General features: G+C 41.5%; 4 protein-coding genes across 6 annotated transcripts; 2 read left to right on the top strand and 2 right to left on the bottom strand.

The window, feature by feature from the left end:
• The first annotated feature begins 6 nt into the window (after positions 1 to 6).
• Positions 7 to 4,078, top strand: LOC147055335 (G/T mismatch-specific thymine DNA glycosylase-like). 2 transcript variants are annotated; one of them, XM_085914025.1, is made up of 11 exons: positions 7 to 154; positions 728 to 802; positions 978 to 1,144; positions 1,272 to 1,630; positions 1,710 to 1,779; positions 1,858 to 1,993; positions 2,070 to 2,152; positions 2,231 to 2,325; positions 2,410 to 2,581; positions 2,653 to 2,802; positions 2,890 to 4,078. In XM_085914025.1, the coding sequence occupies exons 2-11, from the start codon at positions 744 to 746 to the stop codon at positions 3,042 to 3,044; spliced, it is 1,446 nt and encodes a 481-aa protein (XP_085770151.1). In that variant the 5' UTR covers positions 7 to 154; positions 728 to 743; the 3' UTR covers positions 3,045 to 4,078. The 2 variants fall into 2 exon arrangements, with proteins under 2 accessions (XP_085770151.1, XP_085770152.1); XM_085914026.1 differs by lacking the exon at positions 728 to 802 and having other exon boundaries at positions 26 to 154; positions 2,890 to 4,021.
• Positions 3,246 to 7,565, bottom strand: LOC147055336 (patatin-like phospholipase domain-containing protein 2). The gene is made up of 11 exons (XM_085914029.1): positions 7,533 to 7,565; positions 7,318 to 7,379; positions 6,541 to 6,671; positions 5,691 to 5,923; positions 5,397 to 5,462; positions 5,117 to 5,326; positions 4,975 to 5,035; positions 4,785 to 4,904; positions 4,447 to 4,576; positions 4,255 to 4,320; positions 3,246 to 4,078 (listed from the first exon to the last, which is right to left on the bottom strand). Exons 3-11 carry the CDS (start codon positions 6,659 to 6,661, stop codon positions 4,003 to 4,005), a joined length of 1,083 nt encoding a protein of 360 aa, XP_085770155.1. The 5' UTR covers positions 6,662 to 6,671; positions 7,318 to 7,379; positions 7,533 to 7,565; the 3' UTR covers positions 3,246 to 4,002.
• A 3-nt stretch (positions 7,566 to 7,568) lies between these two features.
• On the top strand, positions 7,569 to 11,399 carry LOC147055337 (uncharacterized). Of its 2 annotated transcripts, none has more exons than XM_085914030.1 (7): positions 7,569 to 7,872; positions 8,126 to 8,250; positions 8,555 to 8,621; positions 8,709 to 8,865; positions 8,955 to 9,097; positions 9,157 to 9,267; positions 9,477 to 11,399. In XM_085914030.1, the coding sequence occupies exons 1-7, from the start codon at positions 7,720 to 7,722 to the stop codon at positions 9,657 to 9,659; spliced, it is 939 nt and encodes a 312-aa protein (XP_085770156.1). In that variant the 5' UTR covers positions 7,569 to 7,719; the 3' UTR covers positions 9,660 to 11,399. The 2 variants fall into 2 exon arrangements, with proteins under 2 accessions (XP_085770156.1, XP_085770157.1); XM_085914031.1 differs by having other exon boundaries at positions 9,363 to 9,494.
• On the bottom strand, positions 10,185 to 14,219 carry LOC147055338 (nucleobindin-2-like). Its single transcript, XM_085914028.1, has 13 exons — positions 14,101 to 14,219; positions 13,341 to 13,490; positions 12,967 to 13,074; positions 12,756 to 12,888; positions 12,553 to 12,656; positions 12,285 to 12,470; positions 12,043 to 12,133; positions 11,914 to 11,972; positions 11,682 to 11,774; positions 11,443 to 11,532; positions 11,177 to 11,350; positions 11,041 to 11,092; positions 10,185 to 10,676 (listed from the first exon to the last, which is right to left on the bottom strand). Exons 2-13 carry the CDS (start codon positions 13,488 to 13,490, stop codon positions 10,603 to 10,605), a joined length of 1,314 nt encoding a protein of 437 aa, XP_085770154.1. The 5' UTR covers positions 14,101 to 14,219; the 3' UTR covers positions 10,185 to 10,602.
• Between the last annotated feature and the right edge of the window lie 230 nt (positions 14,220 to 14,449).

Consider the following 14,449-nt stretch of genomic DNA (forward strand, 5'->3'; position numbering starts at 1 on the left):
GGAATTGTCTCGTGTCAAAGTTGAACGGGACTGCGCTGTCACGTCTTTGTTGCCCCTGAAGCTCTTCCAATGTTCTGAATAAAGAGCGGCATATGTGGGGAAAATAACACTACTTCCCCGCCCGGAGAATCGGATTAAAACAACCGTTAGCTAGGTACGTCTAGTGCATGTTTATACTCTCAAGTGTTGCGCCGTTTCGGTGTATCATTCAAGCGAGATCATCTATCCGCGGTAGCTTAGCGGCTAGCCGGTGGCTAATATTAGCTGTAGTTTTGGTAAGGGTACTCGTGTCTAGTTTTCTTTATCAATATTTTCTTTTAATTTGTACAAATTAATACGTCAGATAAATGATGTGTTTTAAAATTCAATCGTTTGATAACAATGGAACCAGTTGTTTATAAAAAAAAGTGAGGTTTACATCGTAGTTTGTTGTTAGCATTGTTAGCATTTAGCCGTGGAAGAAAGAAAGGTATTTAATTTTTAAAAAGTATTCACGTGTAGCTGATGCACGGGAATGTTTGATGACGCAATGACAGTTCTATTGTGTTAGATAGGGTTCGATTGAAAACCAAAATCATTATACTCAAGTTTTCTATGAGTAAGAAAAAGTCCAGATTCTTGATTTCTCCATGTTCTGTTAACCATCCGTTTATTGCATGTACCACTTCCATTTTATCACTCACTATGCATGTCGGATTTTTCATTTTTTTATTTTTATTTAATTAAGTCAAAGCACCCACAAGATGGACAATAAGCTGAACGGATCCCTGCCTGTTGGCTCTTCGGAGTATCTGCAACAGTGGTGAGTTGTACAGAAGAGGCCAAATAAGTAACCATCAAGTCCTACATTAAATCTAGTATTTTTTATTTTATTTTTTTATGATTTCAAGTTTCATGTGAAGTGTTTTGATTGTGTTTTGCTTTGGGAGCATCAAGAGAAACAGATCTTAGTGGGTTCTTTCAATTTCGTGCCTCAGGATTCAGTCTGCTCAGCGGTTCCAAGCCCTTCAAGCCCAATATTCGAACTACAACCATCCGCCGCATTACCCGGAGGCACACCTCGAGGGGGCAGCAGTAGCTCCACCGCACATGGATCACCCTGAGCCTATGATGGAGCAGCTGGAGCCCGCTAACTTGACAAAACGTACAGTATTTATAGAAAGTCTACACACCCCTGTTGAAAAGACAGTTTGAATACAACTGAAAGAAATCTTTTCTAATGCAATTTAATATCCACAACAGTAACAAATTGTGTTGAATCGTCCACGCAGCTCCGCCCAAAAAGCGTGGCCGAGCAACTCAGCCCAAGGAACCCAAGCCGCCAAAGGTCCCGAAAGAACCCAAACCTCCTAAAGCACCCAAACCTCCGAAAGCACCCAAACCTCCGAAAGAACCCAAACCTCCTAAAGCACCCAAGCCTCCAAAAGAACCCAAAGCGCCCAAGGGCAAACCAGGCCCCAAGCCCAAAAAGGGCGCCGAGGGTCAGGCGGTCGACGGCAAACAGGAGAAGATTGATGAGAGCTTCAAAAAGGTTAAGAGGAAAGTGGATCGTTTCAAGGGCATGTCGGAGGAGGAGGTGATGAAAAAGACCCTGCCGGACCTGCTGGACTACAATCTGGACTATGTCATTGTGAGCGGAACTTGTTGATATTGCTTCAAAAGAAAGGCAAACAGCCGATATAACCTTGTAAAAACTCTTTTTCTCGCAGATTGGTATCAATCCGGGGCTAATGGCGGCTTACATCGGACGATGGTTTCCCGGTCCTGGAAATCATTTTTGTAAGCACTGATCATTTGTACATGTCATTTATTTACAGGTTGACTGATATATATTTTTTTGTTTTGTTTTTTTCGTAGGGAAGTGCCTCTTCCTTTCGGGATTCACCGAAGAGCAGCTCAACCACATGCACGACAACACATTGCCTGGCAAGTACAAAATGGGCTTCACCAACATGGTTTCCAGGGCGACGCCGGGCAGTAAAGACCTGTCAAGGTTAGCGACAATACTCGCCGTGTTATTTGTCGTCAAAAAAGCTCGTGTCCAACCTTCTCCATTTCGATCCCGTCAGCAAAGAGCTGCGCGAAGGAGGCAAAATTCTTGTGGAAAAACTGATGAAATATAAACCTCTCATTGCCGTGTTCAATGGAAAATGTAAGTCTCGGACAAATCCTTTCTCGATATACATATTTTATATCAGAAATAACGGTCGCCCCCTCCTCTTCTTTCCAGGCATATATGAAATGTTCTGTCGAGAACTATTTGGTAAGAAACCAAAAACGCTCGACTTTGGTTTGCAGCCGCACAAAATTCCCGACTGTGAGGTGGTGAGTAAATATCCTTCCGGCTTTCGTTGTAACAATGGCGCGCAAGATGTTGAATGTTTTTTTTTGTTTTGGGGTCATCGTCAGGCTCTGTACCTGATGCCGTCCTCCAGCGCTCGTTGCGCTCAGTTCCCTCGCGCTCAGGACAAAGTTCACTTCTACATCAAGCTACGGGAGCTGCGCGACCATCTGCAAGGCATCCAGAGGCCCAGGGAGATCGAGGAGATCAATTACTCGTTCGACCTGCATTTAGCCAAAGGTACGCCGATCCTTTCAAATGTGTCGTACGTCGCCGCTTTTGTTTATTTCACCCACCGTCTCCCTCCGCAGTGGACGCTAAGAGAGTAGCCATCAAGGAGGAGCAGTACGATCCCGGTTACGAGGACGCCTACGGAGGAGCTTACGTCGAGCCGTCGGCCGAGGGAGGTCAGAGTCAGGCCAACGGGCATTTTGACTCACCGAGCCAGGAAAATAATACTGGTAGGGAACCGCGGTGGGATGGAGACACAGAAATGAAATCACAGCGACATTTTTTTTTTCCCCCTCATTTCTGATTTCTAATGCCAGCGGAAGACGGAGGACAGGATGCCGGCACGTCAAAGAGTTCCCAACTTCCCGACGGAGACGGGACGACAGATTCGCGAGCCGATCAGATTCCAGACGTGAGCGCAGAAGAAGAAGGTGGAGGAGGAGGAGAAGCGAGTCAGGCCCCAGATGTATGAGGACAAATTGTTTCTATTTTTTTTAACTTTTCTTCCTTAGTGGAATATACACAACTAGATAGACTTTGTAGACATATTGCAGAATATTCTCTCTGCACATTTTTTAAAAATTTTAGCTTGTGGTTTGATGATCTCAACGGCAGCCATTTTAAAAGCAGGTGAAATGCAGGGACTTTTGTTTGGGCTGTCCATGGAGAAACTAGGAAGTGGACTCGGAACGCAGCTGTGGGCTGCAGAAAACCAAAAGACATCAAGGAACGGAAATGCTAACTTCATTAGCATTGTTGTCTTCTACGATTCACATTCCAACTCAAGCTCAGTCTACAGACAAAAATATTGGGACGTGCCTTTTATAGTTCAATCACTGTCGTATGTCTCAATACTTTGTCCATTGAGTGGACAAAAGTATTAAGACACCTCTGTAATGGATTGTCCTCTGTCCCAATACTTTTGTCCACTTCTAAATCAAGAGATGTGTCCCAATACTCGGTCGACTCTCATCTCCATTCTGTGTGCAAAAGAGAGTCCTACTTGAAGCCCTTAATTAAGAAGTTTGTCGCACTTGCTTTTTTTTTTTTTTTCTTGTTACTTTTTTTTTTTGGGTGCCCTTTTTGAATCCTGTTTACATTTGTACTGCACACAGATGCAGTAAATAAGTGAGTATACAAAAGATGTTGTCTTTTGGAATTACCTCAACAGCCTTTTATCATAAATTAATTATGTTTTAGGACTTTTTAGAATCAATTTACTGTTTGAAAATGTCACAAGGGTTTTATGATTATGTTTTGTCCATTAAAAATGTTTTGATGGTGCTTTTTATAAATCATTGTATTTTGTTTTTATTGGGGGAAAAAAAATGGAAGTAAACCATCTTTATCATAAGTTACTGGATCCTCTTGTGCAAGGTTAAATATTCACAAAACCGATACATAAATATGTCAAATATTACACAGCAACATTAAATAAGCACATTTGTCAATCCGTTTTTTTCAGAGTCCAAGTTCAATCTGCTGCGTTTCTTCTTCGATGACACGCTGGAAGACAAAAAAAAAAAAAAAATCAAGCTCCATAATTATAACAGTTAACTTGGTTGTGTTGACATTAATTAAATATAAAATGATTAAATAGGGAATATAATTAACCCATAAAAATGCCACTCGAAAAATTCCATCGTAGCTAAATATGGATTAAAAGCTACACAAATATAGACCTGCTGCAGTTGTTGTCATGGCAACTGTTGTTTTGTCTTCGTAGCTTGTCGGGGGTCCTTAGGAGGCTGCCAATGAAAGTCATTATTACAATATGTCACAAATTGAAAACCCACATAGGGAAAAAAAATGACATTGTGACTTGTTGCTAGGCAGAATTAAAGTATTAATTTAAAATCAAATATAAACGTTACCTTTTTAAAAGAAACCAAATCAACTCAACGGCAACCACCAGTGGAGTCAGAAAGTAGTAAAAACGTTCAATTGGACACAAGCCTTGGCTTCCAATACGATCGCCTGCATCCCTACACGCCACACATAATACTGTTTGGAACCACACACACAAAGGACAAAATAAATAAAATTATTTTCCCACTTTTATGATATTTTTTGAATTTTATTCAAAGTTTTACTTCCTATTTTTCACTCATTAACTTGGAATCTATTTTTAATTTCAACTGGGGTATGTTGTTTGTTCTATATTCACTGTATTTTTATCATTTTATAATTGAAAAATATTTAATGGCTTCACCTCTCTTGATATTGAGCGGAAGGTTATGTGTATGTTCATGCTCCAGCCACCAGGGTTGATCCCCCAAAGCTGCCTTTGTAAAGTCCACCTGCTCTTCCGGGGAAGACGTAGCCAGCAAATCTGAAACACGTACATTTGTGTTCATAAAAAAAAAAAAAATAATAAAAACAAAAGTTAGTGCTAATCTTACCTTCTTGTCTCAGAAAGCAAAGAGCATCTGTGTAGCCACTGTGGAAGATCTCAGCCAGCTCCTTGGAGTCAAACAAGGAGTCACTTCTTGCGCACAGTTATGCGAGTCAACCAAACAAATCGAGTCAAACACAGAGTCAAACCTCAGGTGATGGAGGCAGGAAGGAGGTGTAGATTCGCCGTACGTTTCCCGTGGTCACCTGGATGCTGAGGTTATTGCAGTACACCGAAATGGCGGTCCAAGCGCCATCTTTGGGGCTGATGTCACTCTCACTGCAGAATGGAGCAACTGTGATGGTGTTTGGATGCTCCAATAGCGGCATGTTATTACTCAGGGCTCCATCCATGTATAGCTAAGATATATATATATACATATTAGAAAGGTAATAATAGTTAGGTTTGTCTTTTACGGTATTGACTCACCTGTCCACGATAGGAAGGTGGAATCAAGCCACAGTAGACTGGGAAGAAGCAGCTGCACATTAGCACCTTACAACAGTCACAATGATGTGAGTCAAACATTGATTTGATTCTGATAGATTTGAACACATACATGTGAATCAAACATGGAGATTGAAACGCAACGCAAACATTGACACTATCATTTGAATTCAACTAGAAGATTCTCAGGAGCCCAAAAAATACAATCAAAAATAGATTCAATAATATGAATCGAATCTGGAAGGTGAGTCGAACACTCGATTATGAATGACCCACCTGTATGAGCTCCTCCCTGCTGTCAAAATGGGACACCAGGACGTTTCTCCTGTCCCTAATCCTGGTGATGGACACGCAGAGCCTCCCAGAAGCACGCCGGTGGGCATCTTCCGGAAGTTTCTCCCGCAGGGAGTCACGCAGCGTTCGCAGGAGGCTGAAGGTCGGGTGGAAGACGCTCAAGCGGTGCTTCCTGGCTTCTTTGGCCACCGTTAACACGTCCATGTATAAATGTTCTGAGGATTATGTCATCATCATGCATCTTATTGACAATGCTGAAATGTGTTGCAATGTGACCTGAACCGGTCACTGCAATCTGTTCGCTTTTATGATGAACTGTGTGTGAGTGCATCTGTGAACCAATGAACTCTTTGTTTGTTTGACTATGGACTTGAGTTCAATTAGTGTTATTACAGTACTCCCCCCCCCCCCCCCCCCCCCCCGACCCCCACCTGCCCCATTTAACCATTGTCAACAAACAACAGAGTGTAGCATTTTGGAGACACAGCACACAGACTCTCCACGCTTGTCTTTTACAAGTGCATAAGAAGTTATAAATATTGAGAAGTATTATGATGGTGTTTTTTTTTATGTTTTTAGGAGGCAGAAAAGTTTGAGAACAAATGTCACGTTTTTCCATTCATGTAATAGAATTGGCTTTTTCGTGATAGTTATTTATATTTAATTTGGACTTTTTTTTAAATTACATTAATTTTAATACACTTCAGAGAGTGTTTGTTTAGGTTTCATTAATTTTTTTCCCAATGCTTCATTTTAGTTTTGATTGGTAATACTTTTGGAGGCATTTATGGGGTGAGTGTAACAGGTTGTTTTTAAAGCTCAAGTTTCTCACCGATGGGGAGTCCCACAGTCAACGCCGCCGCCACCAGGCATCCCGACGAAGCTCCGCAGATTTTGGAGGCCCCGTGCACCAGGTGCGGGGCCCGCTCCAGGATGCACGTCATGGCTCCCATGTAGTAAACACTGCGAAAGCCGCAGCCGGCAAAAGATATATTCCACTCCTCGGCCCGGCCATACATCCTCTCGACTCTTGGGACGCTTCACACACAAGCTCTCATTCTCACACACACACACAGGCATGTGTTGCGCAACATTCGAGATCAGCTTACGACAGCGCTGATTTCATAACTGTAAGGGAGGGGCAGGCCTGGTTCATAAAAAATCATCTTAATGGGGTTGCCGTTTCAGGATCAAAGTATTCAAATGTATTTTTGAAATATATATGTATATTTGAAAGTTATCATTAGATGGATGTTACATTTTTCAATGTCTTAATGAACATAAATAAATAAATAAATAAATAAATAAATAAATAACCCCCCCAAAAAATAATAAATAAATAAATTAATTAATTTTCCTGTAACTTTCATTGAAACAGCAGTTTTATTGAATTTTAATTAATTTTAATTAATTTCTCATTTCTCCAATACAGGTTGAACCAAAGCTTTGAAATTGTATATTTGGTGGAAAGGTCAGCAGTTTTGGGGCCCTACAAAAAAATAATTTTGCCCCGTTTGTTGTCTAATTAGACACAATTTCACAAAGCTCCTATTTACGCCAAATATAAGAATAGAGAAAAAATATTAATTTGACTATTCTGACGACTCACCTAGCGGGACTCCAGTGGTAAGGGACGCAGCCATCAGGGCCCCCGCCGAGGCCCCGTAGATTCTGGATGCATTTCGGATGAGACAAGGGAACCGCTCCAAAATGCAACTTGAGGCGCCCACGTAATAAATGCCCATAAAACCACAACCGGCGAAGGAAATACTCCATTCTTTCTCCTTCAAACTTGACATTCTTGTTAAAACGTATTGACATTACCTGTGTTTTTGTGTGTTGGCATTCAAAGGTGACTTCACGATCCCGGCCGTCTGATTGGTCAGCAGTGATCACATGACTGCCACCTATCCAACTACTAGTGCGTCCCACTAAAGCGTCATTTTGGGATAAGATTTGCTGTAGGCCGTTTTTATTTGTTTTGGTTTTAGACGTTTTCATTTAAAAAACGATGAGCATCCCGGTGGTAGATTTTAGCGTGGCCAGTTTGAACGTCGAGGATATTTCCGACGTTGAGCTCCAACAACTTAGTAGAGAGTTAAAAGAGGCTTTTATGGAAGTGGGCTTCGTCTTCTTGAAGAATACTGGCATCATGCAAGCGGAGGTAAACACGCGACAGAAATAGTCATTATGATCATAAATTAAAAAAAAAATCTCAATTTTCTAGATCATAAAAATGTCTTCTTATAAAACTTGAATTGTGTGGAAAAAAATGTATTGTGTCATTTTTTTCTGTGCTTGACCATGTTTATTTATTTATTTATTTTTTTAAAAGCATTTGTACTTTATATGCAAGTGATATGACTTATTGATACTAGAATTAGAATAAACAAATAAAATGGAACATTTCCATATAGGTTGATGACATCATGGAGGCTTCCAGAAAGTTTTTCCTGCTGCCAGATCAGCTCAAGTGGCCGTTCAGCAGGAAATTCTTTCCAAACAATCCCAACCATGGCTGGGTTGCCCTGGAGAGTGAAAGGTGTTTATTTTTTTATTTTTAAACCTTTAGTTTTCGACAGAAGCCCAATTGCAATCTGCAAAAGACTTCATTGATCATCTGAGCCCTCATTTTGTTATCATTGCAGTTGAGTCATTTTTTTGTTTGTTGTCAGATACACAAGATGTGATCAAAATGGAACAATGTCTCTTATTATCGATAAATCACTATCTAGCCGGGAACCACAGTTTAGGTTCCACTGTGGCAAGATTTTGTACAAATATGCTTTATATGGACTACATAAGATTTAGTTTGCCTTCTTCTTTCTGCATCGATACACATTCAGGTTAAATCCACAAAACCCAGGCGACCTAAAAGAGGCCTTTAACGTATCTTCGCTACATCCTGACATAGTAAGCGTTTTCTTCTGTGCCACAGGTTCAAACTGTTGTTGTAGCATCACTTAAATCCGCGTGACAGTGATTCATTGTGATTTGTAGAAATGGCCCACATCTGGGGTGGCCCCTGGATTCCAAGAGACCCAGACCTCTTTTTTCCACCGCTGCAAAGATCTGAGCCTGCGTGTTTTGAGGGTGATGGCTCACAGTTTGGATTTGGACCCCGATGTCTTCTTGAACGCACACCGCTTGATCGGAAGTACGATGTATCAATTTAGCTTGAATTACATAAAGGTTAGGGCTTTCCTCTTTTTTTTCTAAAATTGCTCCACGTGCATCTTGACCTAGCCGAAGAGAACTGTACGACGCTACGTTCGTTGTACTACCCGCCGGTGAACAGCGAGCGAGCCAAGGAGGGTCAGCTACGATGCGGAGAGCATTCCGACTACGGTACCATCACCTTGGTGTTCCAGAACGCAGAGGGTCTTCAAGTATGAAAACAAAAATGACACTAATCCAAATGTCTTCAGCTAACGGCGTGTGTGTTAAGGTGCGGCGTCGTTCCGGTGAGTTCGTCTGCGCTCCGTGCGTGCCCGGCGCCGTTCTCGTCAATATCGCGGACCTGCTGCAGCGTTGGACCAACGATCATTTTGTGTCTGTGGTGAGCATGTTCAAAACTTAGTTCTCCATATATTGTTTGAATCCATTGTTGATTTATTATGTTCTACTTTATTTTCCAATGGCTTCGTCTTGCAGTTTTGAAAATATTTCCTTCAATGACTGGAACTTAAGGCAGCTTGTGGTTAGGAGGGAGAGTGGGGGATACATCATGAGACCTGACAAAGCTTCTCTTTCATTCGTGCCCATCAGCTCCACAGAGTTTTGCTTCCCCCGGCCGGCGACTGCAGCAGCACTCGCCAGTCTGTGGCTTTTTTCGTCCAGCCCGACGATGAGGCCGTGGTCACGTGCATCGACGGATCTGACAAGTACCCCCCGGTGCGTTCAGGGACCTACCTCATGGAGCGCTTAAACAACTCCTACGGGCGAGCGTAAAAGCGTAGCTGCCACTTAGAAGCTTCACTCATTTTTGCTGCCACCATAACAATACAATGAAAAGTGAGGTGAATTCTCCGCCAGGGTTGAACATTCCTCGCCACCATGTACACCATTTTTGAGGCCACACCCCTTTGCGTGCACCGTGTTTGGGTTTTGAATTCCACATACACACATGAAGACTGCAGGGCTTCGTCGTCTTAAAAATAGCATCACGCAGGCGGAGGTAAGACGCAACAGAAGTCGTAGTTGTAATAGTGGTGGAAATAATTAAGAAGAAAAAAAAAAAAAAGTAAAATGGCATTAAGTCATCAAGTCCACTAAGTTACAACATACTGTTAAAATAAAAAAAAAATATTTTAATTAATCAATCAATGAATCATCTATGGGCGGAGGTAGCTTGATTTGATAATGTCATAATTTCTAAAATGTGGACTTTCACCAATTATTTAGAATGAATTACGTTAGTTGATTGATTAGTTCTTTTCATTTTAAAAGTTTATCAAAGAAAAACACAGGTTGTAAACTTGCCACTTCATTCGCTTTATTGTCACTCGGACCAAAATGGTGATCAAATGTTGGAAGTCAGGAAGTGTCGTGCTGGGAGATGCTCCACAAAAGAATCATTCCAAATATCAAATGAGTTATTTCAATAAATAAAACAACATGAAAAGTAAATATCTATGAAGATGTGGTTCTCACAACAGTAGCTATAAATTTCATGAAATAAATTAATAAATACTATTAAACATTTCAGGAATTCTTCAAAGTTGGAAACCAGGAATTGACAAAATGATAAAGATTGGCCCCTAATAGGGAAATTAAAAATATTTCCCCACCTTTAAATTCCCAGCCTTTTTGCAACCTGACTTTTATCCAATACTGAAACAAACAACAGAAGATTGAAATGACACAAACACACTGATCGGGCCCGTCAAGTATGTCAGAGCACAGGGGCTGTTTGCGACGGTTGTCCGTTTAGCGCCTGTTCACCTGCAGCTCCCACGCCTCCAGACTCTGCAATGAAAAAAAAGAAAGCTATCATCACCTTGTCACAAGTTTAAAAGTAACAAGAACTTCTTGCTTAAAGAGCCTGAGAATTTGAAATGAGTTTTTTTGTGCTATTGCCTGAACAATGCAGCTATTTTTATCTATCTGCATATTCTTCAACATAGATCCTTAATGCTTTGGCGCCATCTAGTGGCAAGAAACCAACTTGAACTATGGGGGTTATTTACTCAAGTTTAGAAAATTACATAAATCATTACCAACAAGCTTAAGTTGTCCTTTTGCTGCCATTTTGTGGCAATCCAAAGCATTATAGGGAGGCAGGGCATTCATTTCCCACATTTTAAGTATTTGGCCACATCTCTACCCTTACCCTTGACGTCAGACTTGGATTGGCTTTTTTTCTTCTCCAGATCATCCATGGCCTTAAATGGAGAAAGTAAAAATGAATGAATCAAACTTGAAGGCGCATTGCCATCCTGTGACTGAAGGATGTTGTGTTTAAGGACCTGCTGAATGCTGAGCTTATGCGCGTTAAGCGCCTCTTGCTTCTTTTGGAGCTCCTCGTGCTGCTTCTGCAGCTCCTCCGCCTGTTGCATGATCATCTTGCCCTCTTCGGACAACTGCTGCTCAAATGCTGCCAGCTCCTCTTCAGTAAAAGGTGCGTTTTGTTTCTCCAAGGTCTGGAAAGCAGCGCATGAGTTCAGTTCAACAATAAGCGCTTAAAAGTGTGATAGGAATTCCACTAGTGGAGTGAGAAAAAAAAAATTCTTACCTCCCACTCTTCTTTTTGTTTGAACTCAACCTTCTTTGTGCTCTCGATAAACTCGGCGAGTGACACCAGTCTGTCTTTGTCGGTGTCCACCTGAACGCATCATAAATTCACACGTGTGCACAGTGCTAGTTTCGTCATTGTTTTTTAATCAAAACTAAATATATTTATATAATAAGAATTTTTGTATTTACTTTAAATAAAAATCCATAAATAATGTCCATCTAAATTATGAATCGTACCTCAACCATGACATGTTCTCTCATGCGCAGCCGATCCTCTTGCATCCGCATCATGTCGTATTCATTATCGGTGGACTTGTACATCTTTTCAAGCTTGAACACAAAATCTACATTTCATTATTTTTGGGACGGGACTAATTAAAGATACAATAACATTTCAATGACCTCCTCCCTCAAAAACAAAAGTAGTCGACCTAGATCATCTAAAAGATATACTCTAATGATCTCATACCTCAAGCGAGAAGATAGCCTCGAGTTCGTTCTCGTCCAAGAAGCCATCCCCGTTGGTGTCTGCGCATTAAGTGGCAAATATGAGCGTTTAGAAACAATTGGGACATTATTTGTGCGTGTGTTGGGCTACCGTGCAGTTTGAAGAAAGTCTTCGGATTAAAGTCGGTCGGGTCAAGGCCGTCTGACTCCTTCCACACCTCCTTCAGCTGGTCTTCGCTTCCCTATCAAAGCATACGCTGTTGTCATCTCGGGCAATGCTAAATGCTAGTTGTAATTTTTTGGGAGTGGAATTTGCTAACTCATTTACAGGCAACCCAGGTAAAATAGTCTCTTTCCGTCAATAGTAGTGAATGAGTAACATTTGTGACCTACCGGGTGGTTAATTTTGGCATGGTTGGCGTGCTGCTGCTTCATCTCCTGGTAGTGCTCCTCTTCCTTTTTGCGTTCCTCCTCCGACATGGATTTCAGCTTCTCCCGCCTCTCGTGCTCCTTCATCATCTCGTACTGCTTGAAATCATTGTGACGCTCCTTATCAAAATTTTGAAGGTCGCTGGTAGTCTGTCCAGGTGGAAGGGGGGGGGGGGGGGGGGGGTAGGTGTATATCTTCTATATGATATATACAGTAAATGCGTTTTCATACCGCTTTAATGAGGCGGTCCAGGTCGTCCGGCTCAAATGAGTGCGGATTGTCATGGTCGAGATGCTCAAATTGTTTCAGCAAGGCTTTGTGGTCCACTTTCCAGCCTAAAAGGACAAAAAAATATTGATGATTCAGGATATTTTGCTTGTGTGCATTCTGTCTTTCATAAAATACTTCCGTAATTTCAACAACCGGATAGTTACCATCTCCCGCCTCCAAGTCGTGTTTGGCCTTGATGAGCATCCGCAGCCTGCTCATTTCCTCCCGCTTCAGTTCATCCAACTTGGTGCGTAGATTGTTGTGGACAAAGTTCAACTCTTTAGCGAGTTTGCCTTCCTACGAGTTGACACAAAAAGTTCAATGGTGCAACAAGTGTGTCAGTCAACAGATTTTTTTTTTTTTACCATACTTTACCTTGATGTCATCGACGTTGGTGTTGGTTAATTTCTCCCGAAAGTAGGGGTCTTTCTCCAAGTATTCGATGACCTCCCTGAGGTAGCGGTCATAGTGTAGCCCAGTGTTCTGAGACATAAATCATATGGAGTGAATTACTATTCTTAACCTGGATACGTAAAGATGAAATGCATCACTTGCGGGTGATTGAATTATTGATTTAATTTGTATTGTGCAAAAAAATAAAAAATCACTTTATAAATGGCACTATTTGCATGTGGCGCATGGACACATTCATCAAACTTGAAATAAATACATTTGCCTGGTTAACTTTGAAGTAGCTGTGAAGTGATGATATCCTAATTCATTTCATAAAAATATATTGTGGGACTCACTACACTTTGTGGGGGATCCAGTTGGCCCTCTTTGCTGGATATGTTCCCTTTGCTTTGGTCCACAACAATAGGCAGTGAGTGAATGCACAGCCACAGACTTAGCAGAACCAGAACACAACTGGCCGGCGTCTTACTAAGAACCATCGCCATCTGATTTGGGAAATAAAAAATGTGTCATTTTAAGATAATCATTGGCAAACATGCAGGCAGGATATGCTGGGAAAACATGATCATGTGAAATTTGAACTGTAGGTACTCGTCAGCACATACAGTGCTATTGATAGTTCACTTTTTTTTTTTTTGTTTTGGAGGGGGTGATACAAGTTTATTCCAAAAGTGATGGTCCGAACCCAAAACTTAGAGGCACACGTGCAGCCACTTGACCACCATGCAGTCAGAATGATTGATAGTGTTTATTTCTAAAAAGAAAAATGTGCAAAAACACCACCTTTTTCAATTTGGATTTCTTTTTATTTCCATTTTTTGAAAATGTGGAAACAGTGAAACGCTGTGAAACGCAACTGATCCGCTGTACAATATTGATTGGTCAGACTCATTCTTAAAACATGCTAAGGATCAACTAATTGTTTTTTTTTTGTTTTCCTCCTTTTATCTACAAACGCAGTGAATCGTCACAGATGCAAACCATCTGTTGGCTTGTGAAGCAATTCTGCCAGAAAAAGAAGGCAGCAAAGCAAGCATCAAGCAGTAAATTATGAGAATAAAAACACTTCAACACATTTTCATTCATAATACTTACTTGCTCCCAGAAGCACTTTTAACTCTTGTTGGCTGCTTCTTGTTAGCTTAGCTTATGTTTGTATACAGCCGCCACCTGCTGCTTGCCACTCGCTCGTGGCATCAACCTTCAAACCTGAGAGGGGGGGGGGGGTTACCATGGTGACGCCCCTCCCACGCCCATCTCCATTGGACGTTATAGCAGCGGTGCAGTCGCGCTGGATACCGATTGGATGACAAATCCGTCAATCAGGCTGTCGTCGAGCTGATTAAGCAGAACGTACGTGGCACTCAGTCAATCAGCGGGTGGGCGTGGTCTGTGCTTTGTGACATTTTCGAATCTTGCATTTTTTTATTGAATATTGAATATG

Source organism: Syngnathus leptorhynchus, chromosome 6 (genome assembly GCF_054491065.1).
Source record: "Syngnathus leptorhynchus isolate UIUO chromosome 6, UIUO_Slep, whole genome shotgun sequence".
In the NCBI taxonomy this organism is placed as follows: domain Eukaryota; kingdom Metazoa; phylum Chordata; class Actinopteri; order Syngnathiformes; family Syngnathidae; genus Syngnathus; species Syngnathus leptorhynchus.

Bases quoted from the DNA above. Each gene is read 5' to 3' on its own strand.
- LOC147055335 (XM_085914025.1), top strand. From the start codon at position 744: ATGGACAATAAGCTGAACGGATCCCTGCCTGTTGGCTCTTCGGAGTAT. The intron at 1,994-2,069 runs GTTAGCGACAAT...CGATCCCGTCAG, and splicing joins GGCAGTAAAGACCTGTCAAG to CAAAGAGCTGCGCGAAGGAG. The intron at 2,803-2,889 runs GTAGGGAACCGC...TTCTAATGCCAG, and splicing joins GAGCCAGGAAAATAATACTG to CGGAAGACGGAGGACAGGAT.
- LOC147055336 (XM_085914029.1), bottom strand. From the start codon at position 6,661: ATGGGAGCCATGACGTGCATCCTGGAGCGGGCCCCGCACCTGGTGCAC. The intron at 5,036-5,116 runs GTTTGACTCTGT...TTTGACTCCAAG, and splicing joins TCCTGCCTCCATCACCTGAG to GAGCTGGCTGAGATCTTCCA. The intron at 4,079-4,254 runs GTCTATATTTGT...TTTGTCTTCCAG, and splicing joins CATGACAACAACTGCAGCAG to CGTGTCATCGAAGAAGAAAC.
- LOC147055337 (XM_085914030.1), top strand. From the start codon at position 7,720: ATGAGCATCCCGGTGGTAGATTTTAGCGTGGCCAGTTTGAACGTCGAG. The intron at 8,866-8,954 runs GTACGATGTATC...ATCTTGACCTAG, and splicing joins CGCACACCGCTTGATCGGAA to CCGAAGAGAACTGTACGACG. The intron at 9,268-9,476 runs GTGAGCATGTTC...CGTGCCCATCAG, and splicing joins ACGATCATTTTGTGTCTGTG to CTCCACAGAGTTTTGCTTCC.
- LOC147055338 (XM_085914028.1), bottom strand. From the start codon at position 13,490: ATGGCGATGGTTCTTAGTAAGACGCCGGCCAGTTGTGTTCTGGTTCTG. The intron at 11,973-12,042 runs GTAGCCCAACAC...CTTAATGCGCAG, and splicing joins GACTTTCTTCAAACTGCACG to ACACCAACGGGGATGGCTTC. The intron at 11,093-11,176 runs GTCCTTAAACAC...TCTCCATTTAAG, and splicing joins ATAAGCTCAGCATTCAGCAG to GCCATGGATGATCTGGAGAA.